The sequence below is a fragment of the Ostrinia nubilalis genome, chromosome 20 (genome assembly GCF_963855985.1).
Source record: "Ostrinia nubilalis chromosome 20, ilOstNubi1.1, whole genome shotgun sequence".
Lineage (NCBI taxonomy): Eukaryota > Metazoa > Arthropoda > Insecta > Lepidoptera > Crambidae > Ostrinia > Ostrinia nubilalis.
The window spans coordinates 10,718,376-10,745,655 of NC_087107.1; the positions used below are offsets into that span (position 1 = coordinate 10,718,376).

Genomic DNA, 27,280 nt, shown 5'->3' on the forward strand with positions numbered 1-27,280 from the left:
AGCTATCATCTGTGGAGCCAGTGGCTGCGTTATTTTGATCTTCGTAATTTTTTTCAAAAGTTTCGTAAGAAATAAACACCGGAGCCCGGGGTATAGCTGGAGATGTCCGGACAATATTTTGCAATAATACAATGTCGGACTGGTATTGGAAGGTCATAGCTTTAAAAGCGGCTTTCGTGTTAACTTGTTTTGTTTCTTATCTGCGTGCCGATGATAATATACAGAAGTTACCGTTTTGTAATCCTCACAATAATGCGAACGGCGGACCAGTCAACCACGAGTGAGTTTCGAATGTTTCGATTGCCTTCCTTTTAACCATGTTTGTTTACCGACAAGTATTCTAAGCAAGAATTTTAGAGATAAGTTTTAAACTGGCTATGTGTTAAAAACAATGTTGTTTGCTTATTTACTTACTACGTCTATTTGTACAGAACCTATTTTTCCATTGAAAGAAAGTGTTGGTTCATTAGCAGTTTAGCAGGCATATTTACAAACTTTCAGCAGATTGGATGACTCATCCAAGGACAAGTTGTGACATGAAAGTGCACAAGAAAAAAAACAACTTGATTTATGTAACCATGTATTAATAAACGAACAAATGATTGATAATAACAGCATTGTTGATAATAATAATATCTGTAAATTAATGTTGTTTACATAATGAACTCAAAATGTTAAAAAGATGAATGATAAGGAATAAGTTAACATAAGTTACATACAATGCCATTAATCTTTGGTTAATTGACTGTCAATGCCAGATTTAACAATTGGGAAATGTTATCTAAAACACAAATTAAACATTGTGCATTTAATTTAATAATTACTAAAAATATCATTGCCAATATTCCTCATGTTCAAAAACCATGTCCTTGAAAAAAATACTGCTTCTGACCCCTATTGTTTGTGGTTAAACTAATGTTTTAATTAAATGCATCACATATTTTGTATCCTGCTGCTCTGGTAGTTTATGACCCTTCAGTTTGAACATCTTAATTAAAAAACTGGCAGTAAAATAATTAAGTTGGTTCATACAAAGTTTTATAGCTATGAGTACAAAACCTACAAGTTTTCTATGAAACTATGAAACACAGCTTAAATACCATTTATTGTTACTATAATTATTGTAATTAATTAACATAAATTTTCATCTCATGATAAAGTATTTTACACATTTTATTTATTTATTTTACATGTGAATGTGTATGTTTGTTACAGTTTGGTGCTAGTTAGCACCTTAGATGGTAAGCTAACAGCATTCTCAACTGACAATGGCATCAAAGCATGGGACCTAGAAACACAACCATTACTGTCATCCAATTTACATCATGTCGAGGTAAAATATAGCTGTTTTAATTTTTATTTATCTTAATTACATGGACTATGCAGATTAAATATGATTTTTAGATACTACTACTGACTAAATGGCCTAAATGCCAACCAATTTTTCTTATTATGTTTTCCTTCCAAAATACATCCATCTGTAAATTTTGTATTACTAATATCTCTGGACCTCTTCTAGGCGAGAGTGAAAAGGCAAGGTTGTATACCTACGCACCTAATATTTTGCTCTCTCCTTTACTTTCCTGATCCTTTGCAACCTTTTTTTTTCCGTTCTTCATTTTTACTTTTCTATACGTTTCCCTATCTTTACCGTACCTCGTCGTGGCTGACGCACAAGCCGTGCGGCATGCACATAGAAAAAAAAAGGCAAGGTAGTACAGTACCCCCTAGATTGTATCTCTTTTAACATTAGCTGTGATTGCAGTCAAATACCTGCTTTTTTATGCTTTAAATAAATTATTCATTGAACATCTTTTTACAATGATCATCCCTTTCCCATAATTGCATGATTCAAAATTAAACAAGTCATGATTTTTATTATTTTATTTATTATTTTTTAAGGTCCATCTTATTTTTAAAAAAAAACATTATTTTAGCTCACAGCAGGCGGTAAATGGGTGCGTCTGGTGCCCTCCCTCCGCGGAACACTGTACAGCCTCAGCGGAGAAACCATTGAACCTTTACCATTTGATGCGGAACAACTTCTTTCCGCGTCATTCAAGTACTCCGATGACTTGGTCATAGCTGGTGAGTCTAAATTAAATTGAGTCTTGAAGCGTTTTACAAGGAAGATATTTCATGATGGTGATTGATAAATAAAATTCAGTAGATCTAAGATACGCATAAGATAAACTTATGTCGAAGCATTTTATCGATTTTGCACGATAAGCCCATACATTTGTCGTCTAAAAAAGTCGATAAGATTTAACATGGCGCATCCTAGTCCAGCTGGAAATCCCTACAGCACTTAATTGGTACTAAATAGCTTAAATTAATCTTAGAGCTCTTTTGGGATATCATATTTTTTGTTTTCAATCACTGAATTATACTAACATATTTTACGTAGTTGCTATATGTTTTAAAAATGTTGTACAATTGGGCTGCATAATTTTTTTATCACAGAAATTCTTTAATAAACTTGCCTATGCATACCCTTGGCTAATGCTCAAGGCTGCAGATGGTTTTACTATCATTGATGTTATTGTAGTCTATCTAAGATTGCTCTAGCAAACAATAGTCGTCTGCTTTATAAATAAATCAGAATGTATTTTGTAACGTTTCATTTATAATGTAATTGAATTTTTATGTGTTAACATAGAGTGGTGAGTCATGTAACAATTGTGTGTGACAAACTAACGACTTCACGCCCTGTTTTTCATGCACGATCTGTAGATAAAATAAATCCGATTGAATTAGCAGTAGGTATACGTGTTGCTTTGCAATAGGGAACAAAAAGAGCAAAATATTGCCAAAGATGTTGTATAGAAAGGTATGTTGTACTTCATGCTCAAACAGTACTTTCGCCTAACATCTTATGCAAGTAAAGTTCCAGGTTCAACTTTGGGTTCCGTGCCTCTAATGAAAAAAGAAACCGTGAATTATAAGTGAAACGAAAACGTTTCAATACACATCTCTGCATTCACTTCGCCCCTTTACTAATGTTAGGAAGCGAACGCACAAATGGTATTGCAGCGGAAATGTCCGCTAGCTTAAATTACCCTTTCTGCGTTATAGCCGTTATAGGATCAGTCCATGTCTTCCGTCTAACGTAGTATCGCATCAATGTGTTACTGCTTGGATTTATCTTGCCCCAAGTGTAAGATGGGGAAGCGAATGCAAAAATGTCTGGTAGCATAATATTTCTCGCTGCGAAACCATTTCTGGGTTTATGATCACTACTAGCGGCCGCCCGCGACATTGTACGTGTGGATCCCGTTCTACCCACTTAGGGGTGGAGTTTCGTAAAATCCTTTTTTAGCGGATGCCTACGTCATAACATCTACCTGCATGCCAAATTTCAGCCCGATCCGTTCAGTGGTTTGGGCTGTGCGTTGATAGATCTCTATGTCAGTCAGTCAGTCAGTAAGTAACCTTTGAGTTATATATTTAGATAACGTTCGTTTATCGTAGTGTCGCATCGATGTATGACCACTTGAATTTATTCACATTAATCTTCCCCAGGTGCAAGAGAAACCAACTGGCTCGGTCTGGACGCGTCGTCGGGGTCCATAATATACGAGTGTGGGTCTAGCGGGTGCAACAGCGAGCAACAGACGGCGGGCGCGGGCCGAGACATCCTCGTGTTGAGACGACACTCTAATACCGTGAGGGCATTGGACCCGCGCAGTGGGAACGAAAAGTTAGTATTTCCAAACACTGTTATTTAATACCAATCACTACTTGTACATACGTTTTATCAAAAAAGTTTTAAAAAACATTGAATCATACAAAATATCATAAAAAGTACGAAGGCAGGGAAGGGGTTAATGAAAATGTCCCTATAAATATTTAGTCGCTTTAAATGAAATTAATATCAGGCTTCCCCAACCCTGTACAACGGGAACATGTAGCCAAATACTCCATTAGCAATGATGCAAAGATTCTTACTGGCCTATTGTGTCAAAATTGTGGAACTAATCTAAGATAGAACGACGCTTGTCAGTTTTCTATGTATCGAAATGAATGCTTTCTTCGATGTGCATAATCTTTTCAACGCCATTGCTTCTGGTAAAGAGAGGTTCGTGCTCATTCAGTGAAGACTAAAGGTCATTGCAGACTTTCGCGAGCTGTCATCGCCTTTCGCGCGCTATCGACCGCGAGACGATGCGTTTGTTACGGTGCAGATAAGTGTACGTTACAGTATGGAGTTTCATACAAAGAATACTGATCGCCTCCAGTTGATACGGTTACGATCCCTTTCCGGGTTGATAAGTGTGCTACGTCCTTCAATTATTTGATGTTTTACAGATGGAACTTCAGCGTGGCCGAGCACCAGCTGGCATTAAGCCGGCGGGAGTGCGCGGGCGGCGCGACCGGTCCTCCGCCGGCCGTGGCCGTGGGCGTGGCTTTACCTGAGGGCGTGGTCGCCGTCCGCCGCCCGGGCGACGCGCGACTGCTGTGGAGGCAGAAGGTAGGCTTGTACTGTAGGCCTTATTGTGAGAGCACTTAGGTCGATAATCAGATGGAACTTCAACGCAGCAAAGCGCTTGCTGTAGAGGCAGAAGGTAGGCTTGTACTGTAGGCCTTATTGTGAGAGCACTTAGGTCGATAATCAGATGGAACTTCAACGCAGCAAAGCGCCTGCTGTTTAGGCGGCTCGGTGTACTGTAGGCCTTATTGTGACAGCAATTAGGTTGATAATCAGATAGAACTTCAGCATAGCAAAGCATCAGCTGACGTTAAGCTAGCGGGCTACAAGCAACTGCTGTGGAGACAGAAGGTAGGCGGCTTGTACTGTAGGCCTTATTGTGAGAGCAGTTAGGTCGATAATCAGATAAAACTTCAGCATAGCAAAGCATCAATATTAAGCTAGCGGGCTACAAGTAACTGCTGTGGAGGCAGAAGGTAGGCGGCTTGTACTGTAAGCCTTGTTGTGAGAGCACTTAGGTCGATAATCAGATGGCACTTCAACGCAGCAAAGTGCCTGCTGTGGAGGCGGCTCGGTGTACTGTAGGCCTTATTGTGAGAGCACTTAGGTCGATAATCAGATGGAACTTCAACGCAGTAAAGCGCCTGCTGTGGAGGCGGCTCGGTGTACTGTAGGCCTTATTGTGAGAGCACTTAGGTTTATAATCAGATGGCACTTCAACGCAGCAAAAGCCCCTGCTGTGGAGGCAGAAGGTAGGCGACTTGTACTGTAGGCCTTATTGTGAGAGCACTTAGGTCGATAATCAGATGGCACTTCAACGCAGCAAAGCCCCTGCTGTGGAGGCAGAAGGTAGGCTTGTACTGTAGGCCTTATTGTGAGAGCACTTAGGTCGATAATAGATGGAACTTCAACGCAGCAAAGCGCCTGCTGTGGAGGCGGCTCGGTGTACTGTAGGCCTTATTGTGAGAGCAGTTAGGTCGATAATCAGATGGAACTTCAGCATAGCAAAGCATCAATATTAAGCTAGCGGGCTACAAGAAACTGCTGTGGAGGCAGAAGGTAGGCTTGTACTGTAGGCCTTATTGTGAGAGCACTTAGGTCGATAATCAGATGGAACTTAAACGCAGCAAAGCGCCTGCTGTGGAGGCAGAAGGTAGGTGGCTTGTACTGTAGGCCTTATTGTGAGAGCACTTAGGTTGATAATCAGATGCCACTTCAACGCAGCAAAGCGCCTGCTGTGGAGGCGGCTCGGTGTACTGTAGGCCTTATTGTGAGAGCAGTTAGGTTGATAATCAGATGGAACTTCAGCATAGCAAAGCATCAATATTAAGCTAGCGGGCTACAAGCAACTGCTGTGGAGGCAGAAGGTAGGCTTGTACTGTAGGCCTTATTGTGAGAGCACTTAGGTCGATAATCAGATGGAACTTCAACGCAGCAAAGCGACTGCTGTGGAGGCGGCTCGGTGTACTGTAGGCCTTATTGTGACAGCAATTAGGTCGATAATCAGATGGAACTTCAACGCAGCAAAGCGACTGCTGTGGAGGCGGCTCGGTGTACTGTAGGCCTTATTGTGAGAGCACTTAGGTCGATAATCAGATGGAACTTCAGCATAGCAAAGCATCAGCTAACGTTAAGCTAGCAGGCTACAAGAAATTGCTGTGGAGGCAGAAGGTATGTGATGTGCTAATGAAATTGAAAGTCGTTTATTTGCTTTGTGAAATAAGTGTCCGTTGCAATCTTATATTGTTTAATTAATGTTAAAATGAAGTCGATAATTTTGGTAATCGTTAAATGTGTGTTGGTTCTTAGGCAAGTTTTATGACATCTACATGTGTCTTTTGTTACTGCTTTTAAAGCAAATACACTATATTCTAGCCTAATCCTATTTTACTTTGCCATTCGGGTTCTATCAAGCTAAGTAAAATTAACGTCCCATTCCAATCTTTCGCACTTTTCGAAGCACTTAATTAATATGTAAGATGTTCATGTAATTACTTTGTATGTAATGTTGTTGGTATACCGTAATAAATAAAATAAAAATAAAATATGGTCAGTGGTCACCCATCCAATACTCCGCGGAGTAGTATCGCTACACGTACTTATATTTGCGTGTTATACTGTGTGCCGCCGCTAGGTGTCTTTACCTTGCTTCACCGTGTTTGGTTTTCCGTCTTTCAATATTTTTTTATTGTCCACAGCTAGAAGCCCCAGTGGCAGGCATGTGGCGTCTCCAAGGCGGTTCATTACAACACATCGACGTACTATGGGAGGCGGCTCAGTCGCTAGTAGACAACGCGCCAGCCGCGCCGCCCTCACTATACATCGGTGTGCATGACAGACAGGTGAGTGGTTCTATAATTTTGCCCAATACGTAGAACACGTAGAATTTTGTCCAATAACCCCAAGCTACCCATCCTTATCGCTCGCGCGTAATTATGTTGCTGTCGCGCTCGCACACTCACTGCGGGCGCCCGTCGCACAGTCGCGAAAGCAATATAATGAGGGCTATCGTTTTTATACTTAACAGTTGGCACCCCTGGCGATTGACAGGACCTTACTCTACAGTGGCGCCATCTTGATGAGTGCAAATGCGATAGTCCTCCTACCACTTTCGCGCTCACCAGTTGGTGCCACTGTCTTCGCTACTAGCAAGTGACAGGACCTCACTCTACAGTGGCGCTAACTGGTGAGCGCTAAAACGATAGCCCTCATTACGCGCGAGCGATAAGGATGGGTAGCTGGGGGTCATTGGACAAAATTCTACGTGCTCGCAGACCGGGCTTTAAAGGCCCCGTGACAGGCATGTGTCTCCAAGGCGGTTCATTACAACACATCGACGTGCTATGGGAGGCGGCTCAGTCGTTAGTAGACAACGCGCCAGCCGCGCCGCCTTCGCTGTATATCGGCGTTCATGACAGACAGGTGAGTGGTCCCACAGGCCCCGTGGCAGGCATGTGTCTACAAGGCTCGCTACAACACATCGGCGTTCATGACAGACAGGTGAGTGGTCCCACAGGCCCCGCGGCAGGCATGTGTCTACAAGGCTCGCTACAACACATCGACGTGCTATGGGAGGCGGCTCAGTCGCTAGTAGACAACGCGCCGGCCGCGCCGCCTTCGCTATACATCGGTGTGCATGACAGACAGGTGAGTGGTCCCACAGGCCCAGTGGCAGGCATGTGGCGCCTCCAAGGCGGTTCATTACAACACATCGACGTACTATGGGAGGCGGCTCAGGCGTTAGTAGACAACGCGCCGGCCGCGCCGCCTTCACTGTATATCGGTGTGCATGACAGACAGGTGAGTGGTCCTATAGTCTGGTCCGTGAGCACGTAGAATTTTGTCCAATGACCCCCAGCTACCCATCCTTATCGCTCGCGCGTAATTATATTGCTGTCGCGACTGTGCGACGGGCGCCCGCAGTGAGTGTGCGAGCGCGACAGCAACTTAATTACGCGCGAGCGATAAGGATGGGTAGCTGGGGGTCATTGGACAAAATTCTACGTGCTCGCAGACCGGGCTTTACAGGCCCCGTGGCAGGCATGTGTCTACAAGGCTCGCTACAACACATCGACGTACTATGGGAGGCGGCTCAGTCGCTAGTAGACGCCGCGCCGGCCGCGCCGCCCTCGCTATACATCGGTGTGCATGACAGACAGGTGAGTGGTCCCACAGGCCCCGTGGCAGGCATGTGGCGCCTCCAAGGCGGTTCGTTACAACACATCGACGTGCTATGGGAGGCGGCTCAGTCGTTAGTAGACAACGCGCCGGCCGCGCCGCCTTCGCTATACATCGGCGTTCATGACAGACAGGTGAGTGGTCCCACAGGCCCCGTGGCAGGCATGTGTCTACAAGGCTCGCTACAACACATCGACGTGCTGTAAGAAGCGACTCAGTTGACCTCTTTGATTCTTTAATAAGCCACCGACCATAGCCACCGGTGGCTATCGCGCGCCACTTCCTTTAGCACCCTCTTTAGCTCCGTAGTACGCAAACTAATGTGATTGGTTGCTGTCAGAAGGGCTGCCGGCTCGCCGCTTATAGTCGGTAGCCGCTATTTGTTAGATTTGTATCGAGTGGCCGCCACTGGTGACCTATCCTAAATACAAGTCAGGAGTGGCTGCCACTAGTGGCATTTCGCGAATACGGTTGCGATTGGATGCTCTCGCTACACGTGTGCGGTGATTGAAGAGAGTAAATAAAATTGACGTTTATACATTAGTAATTTAATTGTGTACTTTCACATGCTACTTACCTTGAAATCAGTCGTGGCTATATCTTATCTGTTAATCCAAGTTAACTCATGAATGAGTAAATGCACATTAATTTGTTTATTAAAATTAAGATAGTGTAATATTTGTTATTGGAATGACCCTGCCGAAAAAGATAAATTGATATCTTGCCTTCGTTCGTTTCAGCCAAATGACGTCCACTGCTGGACAAAGGCCTCCCCTAAGGATTTCCATAACGACCTAACCTAACTTCTGTTTGCTTAAACGATGATTATGAATCTGACAAAATCATCTATTATTATTTTACAATGTGTTAAGTGATCAAATTAGTTTTTTACACGTCACTAGAGACATCGAAACGTATCTTTTAAAACGCTAAACACTATGGCAATACCATAGTGTTATTGCCATAGTGTTTAGCGTTGTATATCGTTTCATCCATGAAGACGCGTCTCACCATTCTTCTGCTATTGTGCGAGTGTTATCGGTACACGCTAAATTATCCATGAGCACACTACAATAATGACGCTCAGATTGCTCGGATCAAACCGCACCTCGCGCTTCCCTCGACCAAAAATTGGTGGGGCGCGTCTTCGTGGATGAAAAACGATCTATATCATAAGTTGTTATAAATAGGAATGATTTTGCAACAAAAACGTCAAATCTGATCTGTTCTTCTGTACAATACTTATTCAGTTCACACACACACACACACACACACACACACACACACACATATTTCTTGTATTTCTTGTAATTCTGATACGAGTAAGTTAATATTAAAGTGTAAAATTAAAGCTTATTAGTGACCTGAGGTGGTGGGAGCCTGATGACCTGTAATACAGGTATACTAAATACCTAGCATAGGCATCAGACTCACACAAGAATGAACATCAAACGTATCTTATACATTCACTATGTAATTCTGTTCGATTTTTTGTGTGAGTAAAATAAAGATTTATTTATTTATTTATTATTAAAAAAAAGTTCTCTCTATCTTCCAGTTATACATCCAAGAAAGCGTCTTCTACGCTCAGAAACTTGAGACATCAGTGTCGGCCAAGCCAGTGCCGTGGAAACTGAAGCACTCGCGGCCTCTGCTGGACGGACAGGAAACTGCGCTGTCGGTGCAGGACCCCGAACCTAACACCCTGTCGCTGATCACCCTGTATGGCACCACTGAGCCTACCGGTAAGTGATGTTTTGTGATTCATAGCCACGATAGCCCAACGGTGAAGTGGTCGGACTGGCCGACTCGAGATCCGAGGAACGCGGGTTCGAATCCCACCGCCGCTCGACTATTGTGGTGAGCCCACTCGTAACCACCAGCTTATTTAGCTTAACACGAAGGGCTAATGGGACTATTAGTAATGTGGGCAATACAAATTACTAACAATCTTTAAAAAAAATATAGCCTATTATTGAACATTGACTTGTCCTTGATACTTGAGTGCTTCCTTGTTTTAAAAAAAATATGAATATTAGTTCAGCGGTCTAGGCGAGCATGTACGCACCAATTTATATCTATTTATAACAACACTATAGAAAATTGAGTAAATAAATTCCAACTGAGCATATTTAAAATCATAATGAGGTTAAGCAGTTATGCACTATGTTTGTCTGATCCGAATCCGTGAAAATATGGTTCGGAGTACTTATAGAGCTATTCTTATAGTTTTACTGACACTAATACGAGTAGATCCCATTTCTGTCATCCGATTTCTCTATTTATTTTGTATTTTAACGAATTCTGATCGGATTTTATCCCTTCACCTTCCCATCTTTATACAATACCACAACATCATATTGAATTTTGAAGCAATCACTAAGACACACACACAATGATAACCTATATTTAGTTTTTAACAAATTATTCTTATTCTACCCAGGCAACCACGGCTTCTTCCTCTACCTCCAAGAGACGTGCGACCAAGCAGTCCAAGTGTCCGAAGAATCCATCGACGGCCCCGACATAGTCCTGCCCACACCGGACGAGGATCACGAACATCATCATATACACGTGCACGTGTATTCTCTATGGTTCTGGTGGAAGGAAGTGCTGCTGATAGCAGTCAGTTCGGCATTGCTGATGAATCTGATGATCTGGCCGAGGTTCTTCGCTCCGAAGCTGAGGCCAAGCACGCCACTGCCTGTTAACCATCAGGTAAGTTTATTCAATACTTTCAAACAACAGGAGGATAAAAACAGGAAACATTGATTTTCGGATAGATCCAGTTTATTTTGTAACCTATCATTGGTACCGTTGGATAGAGCTCGTGAAGCACTTTCAGGATCAATAACCAGTTTTCGGATATCTTGTATAGTTTAGAAATAATTGAATGAGATCACTTATCGTTTCCACCCTGTATAGCCGAGTCACGATAGCCGAACGGTGAAGGGACGGACTGGCCGACTCGTGATCCGGGGAACGCGGGTTCGAACAAGCTGACTCGGCGAACTTCGTACTGCTTATGTCCAAAAATAATGTAGGATCCTAATCGTGAAAGATTAATTCAAACCGGTCCAATAATACAGTATAACAGTAATCATTCGATTTCAGATAATTAAGCCACTGTAATTTAATTCCGAGAACAATAAAATTAATTATGAAATATTGTGAAAGTAAATTCACTTTCTAATAATTAAGTCTTGTATATCTAGATACGTTGGAAACCCCACTAGTCAGGCGGTTCTTTTTATTCTAATTTAGTTATTTACGAAGAAGTTATTTACGCTCATAAAAAAAACTTATAAAACTCATTTATTTTTGCAAATAGGTTTTTAAAAACCACTTTTACACGTCCCAGTATTAACCCTACCATTGCTTCGGGACACTTAATGGGCATATTGCCACCACCCCCGCACCCAAAAATACTCGGGGCGATACGAGAACCATTTCACCCCGCTGCGCTGCCTTGGCCGCGGTAGCTTCTTTTATTTTAATTCAGTTATTTACGCTCATCTCCCTTTCCTACTAGGAGAACATAATAGTGGGGCGGTATTATAAGCGACTCAGTACTGGTAGTTTTTTCTTCTGGTTTTAAATGACAACCCCTTTTTCCAGGAGTATTTAGGTTATTGTTTATCTCATTATAACCCTCTTATTGTACCAGGAGAACATAATAGTGGAGCGGTACTACGAGCAGCCTCCACCGACTCCCCCCACCCAAGAATACTCGGGGCGATACGAGAACGATTCACCTCGCTGCACTACCTGGGCCTCTAAAATAATAGCTACCTTTTAACAGGAGAACTTAGATGATTCTTTTTCTAAACTTAGCTGATCATAACCCTTTTATTTTACTAGGAGAACATAATAGTGGAGCGGTACAACGAACGTCCGCTATTGACTCCCCCTACTCAATAATACTCGGGGCGATACGAGAACGATTTCACCCCGCTTCGAGCTTCTTTTTTATTGCAATTTAGTCATTTACGCTCATATCCCTTTGTGCCAGGAGAACATAATAGTAGAGCGGTACTACGAGCGGCCTCCACCGACTCCCCCCACTCAAGAATATTCGGGGCGATACGAGAACGACTTCACCCCGCTGCGCTGCCTCGGCCGAGGCGGCTTCGGCGTGGTGTTCGAAGCTAGAAACAATATTGACCACTGCTCGTATGCTGTGAAGAGGATCACGCTGCCTAAAAGGTATACCATCATCAAGTCATTTTTCTATTGCAGGCGGACGATTATCTCTAATGTACCAAAAGTAAAATTTTTTTTTAACTTGATTCAAGCTTTGTAGGCTGTCGGAGAGTACACAAAGTAAACTTTCTATGTCTGCCACAGGCCTCTTCAACTTGGAGAGGCCTTTTTTTCTTTTTGAACCAGGAAAATTACCTGTCCATACCTACGGCCTGAGAGTGGCTAGTTATTTGGGGATCGACCTTACTAAAATCCTCGGATTTTACGACGAGATTACCTGGGATTGGTTGGGGAGGCCTGATTATTCATACTTATCTCGTAGTCGTCTCTTACGACATCCATGGGAAGAGTGGGGTGGTCCTATTCTACTCAGTTGGAACCACACGACTTGGAGCGGTTCATCATCATCATCATCATCATCATTTCAGCCATAGGACGTCCACTGCTGAACATAGGCCTCCCCCAATGATTTCCATGTTGATCGATTGGTAACGGCCTGCGTCCAGTGCCTTCCTGCTACCTTTATGTCGTCGGTCCACCTTGTTCAACGCTGCATTTTCCTGTACGCGGCCTCCATTGGAGCGGTTAATGGAGACAAATTAATAATAGCAACTACTAAAAATGCAATGTGTCCCTGCAGGGAATCGAAACGCGAGCGTGTCTTGCGCGAAGTTCGCGCGTTAGCCAAGCTGGAGCACGAAAATATCGTGCGCTACTTCAACGCCTGGCTCGAGGAGCCGCCGCCGCTGTGGCAGGAGCAGCGAGACGCTGTCTGGATGAGGTAGGAGGATACATCATCATCTTCATCACCATCATCAAGTTAGAGCACGAGGACATCGTGCGCTACTTCAACGCCTGGCTCGAGGAGCCGCCGCCGCTGTGGCAGGAGCAGCGAGACGCTGTCTGGATGAGGTAGGAGGATACATCATCATCTTCATCATCATCATCAAGTTGGAGCACGAGGACATCGTGCGCTACTTCAACGCCTGGCTCGAGGAGCCGCCGCCGCTGTGGCAGGAGCAGCGAGACGCTGTCTGGATGAGGTAGGAGGATACATCATCATCTTCATCATCAAGTTGGAGCACGAGGACATCGTGCGCTACTTCAACGCCTGGCTCGAGGAGCCGCCGCCGCTGTGGCAGGAGCAGCGAGACGCTGTCTGGATGAGGTAGGAGGATACATCATCATCATCATCACCTTGAACACAACCATTTTCATCATCATTATCGTCGCCATCGCTATAACCGTTCGACGCAATCATTATAATTTCTCCCATCATAAACATCTCATTCATCATCATTTCCACTTCCATTACTATCATAATCATCAGTTCAACGTAGTGCTTCGCGTTCTGAGGGCTTAGTGTGAGTTTACATCAAACGTCGTCACTAGCGAGCGCGTCAAAAAATATATGAAGATTTTAGTTATTGAAAGTTTCCGCTAGGGGCGTCATACATTTAATGTCAATTTTTTTAGCAGTCGACATTGCTTTTTACGTAAACTCACACTATCACTACGCCCCCAGTTCAACTTAGTGCTTTGCGTATCGAACTACAGTTCGCTGGTATTCGACGTACTGTACAAAGACAATATTATTTTTTGTATACGCATACACACATCACGATTAGGTACCATGTGCAATGAGGGCTATCGTTTTAGCGCTCACCAGTTAGCGCCACTGTAGAGTAAGGTCCTGTCACTTGCTAGTAGCGAAGACAGTGGCGCCAACTTGTGAGCGCTAAAGTGGTAGGAGGACTATCGTATTTGCACTCATCAAGATGGCGCCACTGTAGAGTAAGGTCCTGTCAATCGCCAGGGGTGCCAACTGTTAAGTATAAAAACGATAGCCCTCATTCGCATGAAGCCATAAAACAAAAAAAAACATCGAATGCCATAATGAAACAAATAATTCTAAATTCAAATTTGAATTTGACAGAGAACTGGACGGAGTCTCCGTAGCTATGACAGATGAGTGTACCGCCACGTCACCGCCTAACAAAAGCAGCCATACCAAGCGGGACAGTGTCCGGTTGGAGCTACAGAAGTCTATTGACGATTGTGTGGACGCGCTTGACTATGAGAAGCGACTGGCTGATCTGCCTAAGAGGAACAGGTGGGTGGATTTATTCTGTGGAGTAGGCTGTATGGCGTATGCCTATGCCTTCCTGCAAAAAAAAGAAATCAAAAAAATGTAGTTCGTGTGTTTGGTGGGAAAGTGAAACGTGGTATCAGCAGTGTTTTGTTTTCTAATATTTGTATTTAGCCGAATTTAATTTGTAATTTGAAGGGTACAGGGTGTTTTGCCCCTGTACCCTTCAAATTACAAATTAAATTCGGAAGGAATGTCCCTAAAATTCAAAAGTATATTTTTAATGACAATATTTTCGATTTCCCGCGTATTTTAATTTGAAATTATACAAAAAGCGTAAAAACAAGTAGGAGTCATATGTATTCCTATTAGTAGTTTATAATTTTAAGTGACACATAAGAATGTTTTAAACATTTAAAAATTTAAATGTTCTTTACATAACTTTTTGTTTTTGTGACATTTCTTGTTTTGCCCCTGTACCCTTCATTTAGTTTTCACTGCAGTAGCATGACCCTTTCAAGTAGAGAGGGACAGAAGTAACTTTTTGCTCAGGACGAGTCAGGAAGACATATTAGTATTACGTCGTCTTTTAACGACATCCACGACAGTGTATAATAATGGTGGATTTATTTCACACTGTCATAGTGACTTAAATATTAAATTCAACTAGTCTATTTTAAACTTCTCTTTTCCATTTCAGATCGCTAAGCTGCAACGACTCCTTCAGCATAGTATTCGAAGACAACGTCTCCAAACATTCCCAAAACTCCCACCACTCGTCCCGGAATTCCCACCATTCGTCCCACAATTCACCCCACCACTCCACTCCTACATCCCCCAAACATAGCAGCCACGATTTCAACATCAGCACGACCCCAGATTTGTCAAAAAACCTGGGAGATTACGCTACCACCGATCTGTCAAAGAACATCACTAGCGGGGATTTCGGGGTGAACAATTTACCCCAAGTTGCAAGTGGGGACAATGACGATTCATTTATTGTGTTCGCACATTCCGAAAACCCGAAGTCTGGGCAGAGTGAAGCGAGGAAAGAATCTTCGGTGGACAAAAGACTGGAGAGGGTGAAAGAGATTGATGGATTCACTAAGACTGACAGCACTAGTAGTAAAAATAAGAAGGTATGTTGGATCATAAATCTATTTTTTAATAATAAAATAATACAAACACTGTTACGAATTTATTTAACACTACTACACTACCCATAATCAAAACAAAAACATCGAATTTGAATTTAACACAGAAGACTTAATTATTATAAATATTACGTTGGATCATTTAATCTATTTTTTTTAAACAAAATAATAAATACATATATTTCAGTCTCTAACCTATGCTAACATTTCGATTAGCGAAATAAAAACTTGTACCATTTCAACACGCTCATTTATTTATCAGAATCAAATAGAGGATTTGTCAAGGGCCTTTATGCACGGCGACTTTTTCGCGCGCTTACGAAACGCGGGACAACATCGCTACTAACACGCGTTAGTCTTATTTGCAACGCACTACAGAAGTGATGCCAACGCGCTACTTATCGCATCGCGCATCGCTACAAAAAGTCGCCGTGGGCGAGGGCCCTTACACAAGTGTCGGGAACACTAGCTAGACATCCACGGGAAGAATGGTAATGGTTCTATTCTACTCTAAAACCTCATGGCTAATGTATGTTAATTTTGTGCTTAACTGATTGTCCACAGAAAGGCCACAGGCGGCACTGGTCACTGGACCTATGCGTCCGCTCCGAGCCGGCCGCTAGCAAGATGTACCTCTACATCCAGATGCAGCTGTGTCTCCGCGACAGCCTGCACGACTGGCTGCGGCTCAACCGCACGCCCGCCTCGCGCGGGGACAAGGTACGACACGGGTACAAGGTACGACAGGGGACAAGGTACGACATAGGTACAAGATACGACACGAGTACAAGGTACGACACTGGTACAAAGTACGACACGGGTACAAGGTACCACACGGGTACAAGGTACGACACGAGTACAAGGTACGACACTGGTAGAATGTACGACACGGGTACAAAGTACGACATAGGTCCAAGATACGACGTGGATACACTCTGCATAGGTACACGGGTACACTGTGCACTGCACACAGGGACACAGGCGGCACTGGTCGTTGGACCTGTGCGTCCGAACCGAGCCGGCCGCTAGCAAGATGTACCTCTACATCCAGATGCAGCTGTGTCTCCGCGACAGCCTGCACGACTGGCTGCGGCTCAACCGCACGCCCGCCTCGCGCGGGGACAAGGTACGACACGGGTACAAGGTACGACACGGGTACAAGGTACGACAGGGGACAAGGTACGACAGGGGACAAGGTACGACACGGGTACAAGGTACGACACGGGTACAAGGTACGACACGGGTACAAGGTACGACACGGGTACAAGGTACGACAGGGGACAAGGTACGACAGGGGACAAGGTACGACACGGGTACAAGGTACGACAAAGGGTATAAGGTACGACACTTGTACAAAGTACGACATAGGTACAAGATACGACGTGGGTACACTCTGCATAGGTACACGGGTACACTGTGCACTGCACAGAGGGACACAGGCGCCACTGGTCATTAGACCTGTGCGTCCGAACCGAGCCGGCCGCTAGCAAGATGTACCTCTACATCCAGATGCAGCTGTGTCTCCGCGACAGCCTGCACGACTGGCTGCGGCTCAACCGCACGCCCGCCTCGCGCGGGGACAAGGTACGACACGGGTACAAGGTACGACACGGGTACAAGGTACGACAGGGGACAAGGTACGACAGGGGACAAGGTACGACACGGGTACAAGGTACGACACGGGTACAAGGTACGACACGGGTACAAGGTACGACACGGGTACAAGGTACGACACTGGTCCAATGTACGACACGGGTACAAGGTACGACACGGGTACAAGGTACGACACGGGTACAAGGTACGACACGGGTACAAGGTACGACAGGGGACAAGGTACGACACGGGTACAAAGTACGACACTGGTACAAGGTACGACACGGGTACAAGGTACGACACTGTACAAGGTACGACAGGGGACAAGGTAAGACACGGGTACAAGGTACGACACGGATACAAAGTACGACATAGGTCCAAGATACGACGTGGATACACTCTGCATAGGTACACGGGTACACTGTGCACTGCACACAGGGACACAGGCGGCACTGGTCGTTGGACCTGTGCGTCCGAACCGAGCCGGCCGCTAGCAAGATGTACCTCTACATCCAGATGCAGCTGTGTCTCCGCGACAGCCTGCACGACTGGCTGCGGCTCAACCGCACGCCCGCCTCGCGCGGGGACAAGGTACGACACGGGTACAAGGTACGACACGGGTACAAGGTACGACAGGGGACAAGGTACGACACGGGTACAAGGTACGACACGGGTACAAGGTACGACAGGGGACAAGGTACGACACGGGTACAAGGTACGACACGGGTACAAGGTACGACACGAGTACAAGGTACGACACTGGTACTATGTACGACACGGGTACAAGGTACGACAGGGGACAAGGTAAGACACGGGTACAAGGTACGACACGGGTACAAGGTACGACACGGGCACAAGGCACGACACTGGTACAAAGTACGACACGGGTACAAGGTACGACACGGGTGCAAGGTACGACACCGGTACAATGTACGACACGGGTACAAGGTACGACACGGGTACAATGTACGACACGGGTACAAGGTACGACACGGGTACAAGGTACGATACGGGTACAAGGTACGACACGGGTACAAGGTACGACAGGGGACAAGGTACGACACGGGTACAAGGTACGACACGGGTACAAGGTACGACACGGGTACAAAGTACGACATAGGTCCAAGATACGACACGGGTACAAGGTACGACATAGGTCCAAGATACGACACGGGTACAAGGTACGACATAGGTCCAAGATACGACACGGGTACAAGGTGCGACACGGGTACAAGGTACGACACGGGTACAAGGTACGACTCGGGTACAAGGTACGACACGGGTACAAGGTACGACACGGGTACAAGGTACGACACGGGTACAAGGTACGACACGAGTACAAGGTACGACACGGGTACAAGGTACGACACGCGTACAAGGTACGACACGGGTACAAGGTACGACACGGGTACAAGGTACGACACGGGTACAAGGTACGACACGGGTACAAGGTACGACACGGGTACAAAGTACGACACGGGTACAAGGTACGACACGGGTACAAGGTACGACACGGTTACAAGGTACGACAGGGGACAAGGTAAGACACGGGTACTAGGTACGACACTGGTACAATGTACGACACGGGTACAAAGTACGACATAGGTCCAAGATACGACACGGGTACAAGGTACGACATAGGTCCAAGATACGACACGGGTACAAGGTACGACATAGGTCCAAGATACGACACGGGTACAAGGTGCGACACGGGTACAAGGTACGACACGGGTACAAGGTACGACTCGGGTACAAGGTACGACACGGGTACAAGGTACGACACGGGTACAAGGTACGACACGGGTACAATGTCCGACACGAGTACAAGGTACGACACGCGTACAAGGTACGACGGGTACAAAGTACGACACGGGTACAAGGTACGACACGGGTACAAAGTACGACACGGGTACAAGGTACGACACGGGTACAAGGTACGACACGGGTACAAGGTACGACACGGGTACAAGGTACGACAGGGGACAAGGTAAGACACGGGTACTAGGTACGACACTGGTACAATGTACGACACGGGTACAAAGTACGACATAGGTCCAAGATACGACACGGGTACAAGGTACGACATAGGTCCAAGATACGACACGGGTACAAGGTACGACATAGGTCCAAGATACGACACGGGTACAAGGTGCGACACGGGTACAAGGTACGACAGGGGACAAGGTACGACACGGGTACAAGGTACGACACGGGTACAAGGTACGACACGAGTACAAGGTACGACACTGGTACTATGTACGACACGGGTACAAGGTACGACAGGGGACAAGGTAAGACACGGGTACAAGGTACGACACGGGTACAAGGTACGACACGGGCACAAGGCACGACACTGGTACAAAGTACGACACGGGTACAAGGTACGACACGGGTGCAAGGTACGACACCGGTACAATGTACGACACGGGTACAAGGTACGACACGGGTACAATGTACGACACGGGTACAAGGTACGACACGGGTACAAGGTACGATACGGGTACAAGGTACGACACGGGTACAAGGTACGACAGGGGACAAGGTACGACACGGGTACAAGGTACGACACGGGTACAAGGTACGACACGGGTACAAAGTACGACATAGGTCCAAGATACGACACGGGTACAAGGTACGACATAGGTCCAAGATACGACACGGGTACAAGGTACGACATAGGTCCAAGATACGACACGGGTACAAGGTGCGACACGGGTACAAGGTACGACACGGGTACAAGGTACGACACGGGTACAAAGTACGACACGGGTACAAGGTACGACACGGGTACAAGGTACGACACGGGTACAAGGTACGACAGGGGACAAGGTAAGACACGGGTACTAGGTACGACACTGGTACAATGTACGACACGGGTACAAAGTACGACATAGGTCCAAGATACGACACGGGTACAAGGTACGACATAGGTCCAAGATACGACACGGGTACAAGGTACGACACGGGTACAAGGTACGATACGGGTACAAGGTACGACACGGGTACAAGGTACGACAGGGGACAAGGTACGACACGGGTACAAGGTACGACACGGGTACAAGGTACGACACGGGTACAAAGTACGACATAGGTCCAAGATACGACACGGGTACAAGGTACGACATAGGTCCAAGATACGACACGGGTACAAGGTACGACATAGGTCCAAGATACGACACGGGTACAAGGTGCGACACGGGTACAAGGTACGACACGGGTACAAGGTACGACACGGGTACAAAGTACGACACGGGTACAAGGTACGACACGGGTACAAGGTACGACACGGGTACAAGGTACGACACGGGTACAAGGTACGACAGGGGACAAGGTAAGACACGGGTACTAGGTACGACACTGGTACAATGTACGACACGGGTACAAAGTACGACATAGGTCCAAGATACGACACGGGTACAAGGTACGACATAGGTCCAAGATACGACACGGGTACAAGGTACGACATAGGTCCAAGATACGACACGGGTACAAGGTGCGACACGGGTACAAGGTACGACACGGGTACAAGGTACGACTCGGGTACAAGGTACGACACGGGTACAAGGTACGACACGGGTACAATGTCCGACACGAGTACAAGGTACGACACGCGTACAAGGTACGACGGGTACAAAGTACGACACGGGTACAAGGTACGACACGGGTACAAAGTACGACACGGGTACAAGGTACGACACGGGTACAAGGTACGACACGGGTACAAGGTACGACACGGGTACAAGGTACGACAGGGGACAAGGTAAGACACGGGTACTAGGTACGACACTGGTACAATGTACGACACGGGTACAAAGTACGACATAGGTCCAAGATACGACACGGGTACAAGGTACGACATAGGTCCAAGATACGACACGGGTACAAGGTACGACATAGGTCCAAGATACGACACGGGTACAAGGTGCGACACGGGTACAAGGTACGACACGGGTACAAGGTACGACTCGGGTACAAGGTACGACACGGGTACAAGGTACGACACGGGTACAAGGTACGACACGGGTACAAGGTACGACACGGGTACAAGGTACGACACTGGTCCAATGTACGACAGGGGACAAGGTACGACACGGGTACAAGGTACGACGACACGGGTACAAGGTACGACACGGGTACAAGGTACGACACGGGTACAAGGTACGACACGGGTACAAGGTACGACGACACGGGTACAAGGTACGACGACACGGGTACAAGGTACGACACGGGTACAAGGTACGACACGGGTACAAGGTACGACACGGGTACAAGGTACGACACGAGTACAAGGTACGACACGCGTACAAGGTACGACACGGGTACAAAGTAGGACATGGGTCCATGATACGACGTGGGTACACTCTGCATAGGTACACGGGTACACTCTACACTGCACAGTGGGCCACAGGCGGCACGGGTACAAGGTACGACAAGGGTACTAGGTATGACACGGGTACAAAGTACGACATAGGTCCAAGATACGACGTGGGTACACTCTGCATAGGTACACGGGTACACTGTGCACTGCACACAGGGCCACAGGCGACACGGGTACAAGGTACGACAAGGGTACTAGGTATGACACGGGTACAAAGTACGACATAGGTCCAAGTGTCGACGTGGGTACACTCTGCACAGGTACATAGGTACACTGAGCACTGCACAGGGGCACAGGCGGCACTGGTCACTGGACCTGTGCGTCCGCACCGAGCCGGCCGCTAGCAAGATGTACCTCTACATCCAGATGCAGCTGTGTCTCCGCGACAGCCTGCACGACTGGCTGCGGCTCAACCGCACGCCCGCCTCGCGCGGGGACAAGGTACGACACGGGTACAAGGTACGACAAGGGTACACTGTACACAGAGGGTACAGACGGCACTGTAAGATGTACCTGTGCATAGAACCTGGGGTACAATTAAAAAATTGGCGTGAGCTGCCAACATTTTGAACAAAGTATAATCTACAAAATATTATGAATAAATTACGACTCGACCATGATGCCTTCGCCTGCCCAAAACGAGAGGGAATAGGCACTTACAGGGCAGATATGTACCACCCCAGGCTGCATCTCACTTAGCACCAGTGCAATTGCGGTCAAATACCTGTCTTGTTTAGTATAAAAAAATGTTAGCAAAGAGGAACTTTATTACGGCACTATCTAAGGCTTTTAAGGGCTAAGTTTAAGTGTTTTTAGAGAAGCTGGGCCTTTAAATTATTAGGTATTAATGTCAAGTACCCATACAAATCAAATTTAAATAATTTTAGCTACATTTCACCAATCCTTTCCAGGTCAAAGTCCTCTTCAGCCAGATAGTATCGGCCGTGGAATACGTCCATCTAGCGGGTCTCATCCACCGCGACCTCAAGCCCAGCAATATCTTCTTCGCGCCCGATGGAAGGGTCAAAGTGGGCGACTTCGGGCTCGTGACCGCCATGAATGACAGCTCGCAAGATGGCGGCCCGACTGACGAGATTGACGCGTATGCGAGACACACGTATAGAGTTGGTAAGTGTCCTTTCCAGGTTAAAGTCCTCTTCAGCCAGATAGTATCGGCCGTGGAATACGTCCATCTAAAACCTGGTCCGTGAGCACGTAGAATTTTGTCCAATGACCCCTAATAGCTACCCATCCTTATCGCTCGCGCGTAATTATGTTGCTATCGCGCTCGCACACTCACTGCGGGCGCGCGTCGCACAGTCGCGACAGCAATATAATTACGCGCGAGCGATAAGGATGGGTAGCTGGGGGCAATGGACAAAATTCTACGTGCTCACGGACCGGGCTTTAGCGGGTCTAATCCACCGCGACCTCAAGCCCAGCAATATCTTCTTCGCGCCCGACGGCCGGGTCAAAGTGGGCGACTTCGGGCTCGTGACCGCCATGAATGACAGCTCGCAAGATGGCGGCCCGACTGACGAGATTGACGCGTATGCGAGACATACGTATAGAGTTGGTAAGTGTTTAGGAAGCACAGGAAACGGATCGTAACCGTATCAACTCGAGGTGGTCAGTATTCTTTGTATGAAACTCCGTGCAACGCACACTTATCCGCACCGTAACGTAAACGTCTCGCCTCGCGGCGAAAGGTGATACGGCGTTGATTGATCCCTTTTCGGGTTGATAAGTGCACTGTGACCTTTTAGAATGTACTGTCTGATCTTAATTTATAAATTCCATCAATACATCAGTTTTTTGTCCTTAAAATTGTAATTAGATACGCGGTATGTAAGGAATATGTATGGCCCTTCTTAAGCCACTTAAACACATTCCAATATGGTTTACCCAACCACCACTTCGAAAAAGTGGCGTAACAAACTCGTTTATGCTATGCAGGTAAAGTCCATATCATTCACTTTATAACGTCCTTATTTCATAAGAGAGTTTGTAGTAAATATTTCGATACATTTCCTCAAAAATGAACCCCTAGCTTTCCCGCAATGTCACATGCGCAATGTCACATGCGCAAAAGTACGCCGTACAAACTACCTTATATTCTGCTTTCATAAGGCTTAAATTCCAATGAAAACTTCCCTTTCCAGGCACACACCTCTACATGTCACCAGAACAGCTGCTCTGCCGTCCATACAGTTACAAAGTGGACATCTACTCCTTGGGATTGATTCTGTTCGAATTACTACAACCGTTCGGGACCGAGTCCGAGCGAGTGACGTGCCTCCTTAGATTGAGAGACGCGCGGTACCCACATCGTTTCAACGAGGAGTACCCACAGGAGGTATGTTGGACCCAATTCTCTATGTTAGTTCCCAAACATCCTGTTTGGAATAAAATTTAAAGTCAAAGACATTTAAGTATATTACTACATAAACTCTTTAAAATTCATGTACTTTTCTAAAAACTGCATCAAAGTCGGTTCAGCCAAACGATAGATAATCTTGGATAAACATAAAGTATGTAAATTATCGTTAAACTTTTTTGAAAATTCAATAGGTATATTATTCATCGAGTGCCAGTAGGCCTAAGATGCGCGCCGTGATAAGCTTTTATCATGTCATTTTTTCGATTTTACCATAAGCCTAATAATAATTAATAATAATAATAATAATAATAATAATTCATTTATTTCAACACACAGTCATAGGTTTAAGGTTACAGTTAATAATTATAATAATAATAAAATATTTAAATTTCATTTCAATTCACATTAAATTAAATTCAAACAATTCAAACAAGTCAATTTTTGCATTTTGCTATTTGTTCGTTAGTCAGTACATTAATCATAGAGCAATGATTAATGTACTGACAGTCAAATCTTGCGGAGAGCGCGTTTAAGATGATGTTGGGGCTGCCCCGGACCCTGCGCACTAGGGATGCGCACCGTTTCCGTAGCGTCGTATAGAAACAGTCGACGCTCCACTCAGCAAACATCCCCGAAGCGCTGCAGTACCGCGGCAGCCCCATCAGCATCCTGAACGCATTATTATATTGTACTCGAAGGGCGTTGAACTGTTTCTGCGTATATGCCACCCACAAGGCACTCGTGTAGAAAGACGTACAAAATGCTCTAAACAGAGCGATTTTGACGCCCCTCGAACAACGAGCAAACCTGCGCGCTATCATATTGGCTCTAACAGACAACGCCCTTCGCTCCCTCTCCATATCTGCATCATCCCTCAGGTCAGAGGTCACCAAATGACCGAGGTACTTGAATTGGTCGACCCTTTTAAGCATGGTACCGTTCAGTTTAATGGGCGGAATGGTGTCAGAACTCTTCCCTTTGACCCGAAAGACCATGCACTCGCTTTTCTTAGCATTATATAAAAGACCATGACTAAGAGCATACGCTTCACATGTACCTATCAGCTTTCGCAGTCCACAAACTGAGGCACTCAGCAGCACCATATCATCTGCGTAGCTAATATTATTGGTACAGACTCCATCAATGTGGCATCCGATACGCGTGCTGCTAAGCTCCTCTATTAGGGCGTTGACGTACAGGTTAAAAAGTCTCGGAGAGGTCAGCCCCCCCTGCCTCACCCCACACTCCAACCTATACGGGTCCGAAAACACATTTGACCACCGAACAAAGTTGACCTGATTTAGATACCAAAACTGAAAGATGTATATTAGTTCTTGTGGCATAGCTATATTCTTTAATTTTTGCCACAGAATATCATAGCAAACCAGGTCAAAGGCCTTTGAAAGGTCTAAAAAGCACGCATAAATAGGCGTACATCGATCAGTATAGTACCTGACAGTTTGCTTTAGACACAGAATAGCAGATTCTGTGGAGAGTCCTGATTTGAAACCGAATTGGTTATCATGGATGCTAAGGTACTTATCAAGCTGTGTGTTAAGCAAACCGTCAAGAACCTTTGCAATAATAGTGGCCAATGAAATAGGCCTATAATTTTTATGGTCACTTACATCACCAGTTTTGCTTTTCACAATTGGGACTACCACAGTCTTCAGCATATTAGCTGGTAGGTATGAATGTCCAATACATAGAGAATAAAACATGGCAAGTACTCTAGGCAGGTGTACTCCAGCATACTTGAGGTGTTCTACACTGAGACTGTCGTGCCCGGGTGACTTGCCTCCCGATATAGATCTAATGGTTTCCCTCACGTCTCTCGCCGTGAACCTAATACTCATTTCCTGCCCATGAGGACCTACTCCACAGATAATCTGTGATGGCCCCAAGGGCGATTTGACGGTAAATTGTTCCCTAAACAGGTCAGCTATAGACTTAGGACTATGGAATCCACTGACGCTCACAGGCATAACCATTAATAAGCCATAAGCATAAGCATTTGTCGTTTAAAATCATCGATTAAATTTTATCACGGGGCGCATCCTAGCCCGGTTAGAGACCTAAACTAAAATAACTTTAACAACTTTTTTGACATTTTACATTGCCCCATTACGATATCCCTAAATAAATTCCCTTATCATATAATAGCATTAAGTTTTTCTGAGACCCTATTTGAGATATTTTTTACTCCTAAAATAACCTATTTATTTATATTTTTCTCCAGAGCGAAGTCCTAAAACTGATGTTAAGCGAGGATCCATCGCAGCGACCGACCGCTATGGGAGTAAAAGCGCGCGCGCCGCTTTATCAACGGACCGACGAACGATACCACTTCTCGCTGCCTAATGCGCCCGCTTGACGGTACGTCAACAGTTTTTAATATCGACTTTATTGTCAACATCATACGACTTACTTTCGCGAGTTTACTGTTTAGGCTATAAGGTTTGGATTCCTGTGGTTTGTGACAGCCAATAGAAATAACAAACTTAAATTGTTATTAGGTGCTTCTCGCTGCCTAACGCGCCTGCTTGATGGTACGTCAACAGTTTTTAATATCGACCTTATTGTTTACATTATAAGACTTATTTTCGCGAGTTTATGTTCAGGCTATAAGGTTTAGATTCCTGTGGTTTGTGCAAGTTAAGAGGATTTCATAACTGGTTTATACAATCAACTTTATGGATCACACTGTAAGGTTTACATTCATTTGTTTTGTGACATGCAAAAGAAGTAAAAAACTTGTTATTTTGATCAACTTTATTGTTTACCCTATATGATTTATATTCGTGTGATTTGTGACAGCTTACAAGCGTTTTGTTTGACTTTTATGTGAGAAGTGTCCACTATAGTGACCAAAATCCAATTTTATCAAAGCATGAGAAAATTTAACGACAGAGAATCTATGGAGCAGATGTGTAACGGGAAACACCAATACTTGTAAATAAACTTAATGTTTGTCAAAGAATATGATAAAGTAATGTTTTTTTTTTTAAATATTGTTGAAGTAAATTCGTTGTAAGCATGCCAAAAGTACCAGTGAAGTGTACTAAATGATGTTTTCATTATTCTATAACTATTGTATTATGATAAGTATTAGAACAATAAAATCATGGACCCTTTTTAGGGTTCCGTAGTCCTGACAAGAAACCCATATTCAACTAAGATACATACTTTTGGAAAGTTGATCATTAAAAAAATCTTTACCTTAGATTTTACACTTATTTATAAGTAAATGTTTTACCAAAACTGCCTAGGGTAAGCCTATGTATTTTTGCGCATTTTTTCTGTATATAAAATTCTGTTTTTAGAGTATAAGTATACATGTAGTATTTGTGTCAGGCTTGACCGTCAAGTGTTGTCG

General features: G+C 45.2%; 2 protein-coding genes across 3 annotated transcripts in view; both read left to right on the forward strand.

The window, feature by feature from the left end:
• On the forward strand, positions 1-26,335 carry LOC135081892 (uncharacterized). Its single transcript, XM_063976674.1, has 23 exons — positions 1-280; positions 1,216-1,333; positions 1,938-2,088; positions 3,523-3,700; positions 4,309-4,471; positions 6,628-6,771; positions 7,280-7,729; positions 8,017-8,241; positions 9,666-9,852; positions 10,551-10,825; positions 12,120-12,313; positions 12,951-13,091; positions 13,135-13,353; positions 14,247-14,423; positions 15,100-15,538; positions 16,118-16,291; positions 16,497-16,679; positions 16,955-17,173; positions 17,555-17,790; positions 21,785-21,965; positions 22,436-22,652; positions 23,687-23,880; positions 26,144-26,335. Exons 1-23 carry the CDS (start codon positions 132-134, stop codon positions 26,276-26,278), a joined length of 4,749 nt encoding a protein of 1,582 aa, XP_063832744.1. The 5' UTR covers positions 1-131; the 3' UTR covers positions 26,279-26,335.
• LOC135081643 (uncharacterized) overlaps positions 1-27,280 on the forward strand; it is a 221,989-nt gene that overhangs the window by 127,723 nt on the left and 66,986 nt on the right. The gene's annotated exons all lie outside the window — the stretch shown is intronic.

Bases quoted from the DNA above. Each gene is read 5' to 3' on its own strand.
- LOC135081892 (XM_063976674.1), top strand. From the start codon at position 132: ATGTCGGACTGGTATTGGAAGGTCATAGCTTTAAAAGCGGCTTTCGTG. The intron at 2,089-3,522 runs GTGAGTCTAAAT...AATCTTCCCCAG, and splicing joins CGATGACTTGGTCATAGCTG to GTGCAAGAGAAACCAACTGG. The intron at 17,791-21,784 runs GTACGACACGGG...CACTCTGCACAG, and splicing joins AAGGTACGACAGGGGACAAG to GTACATAGGTACACTGAGCA.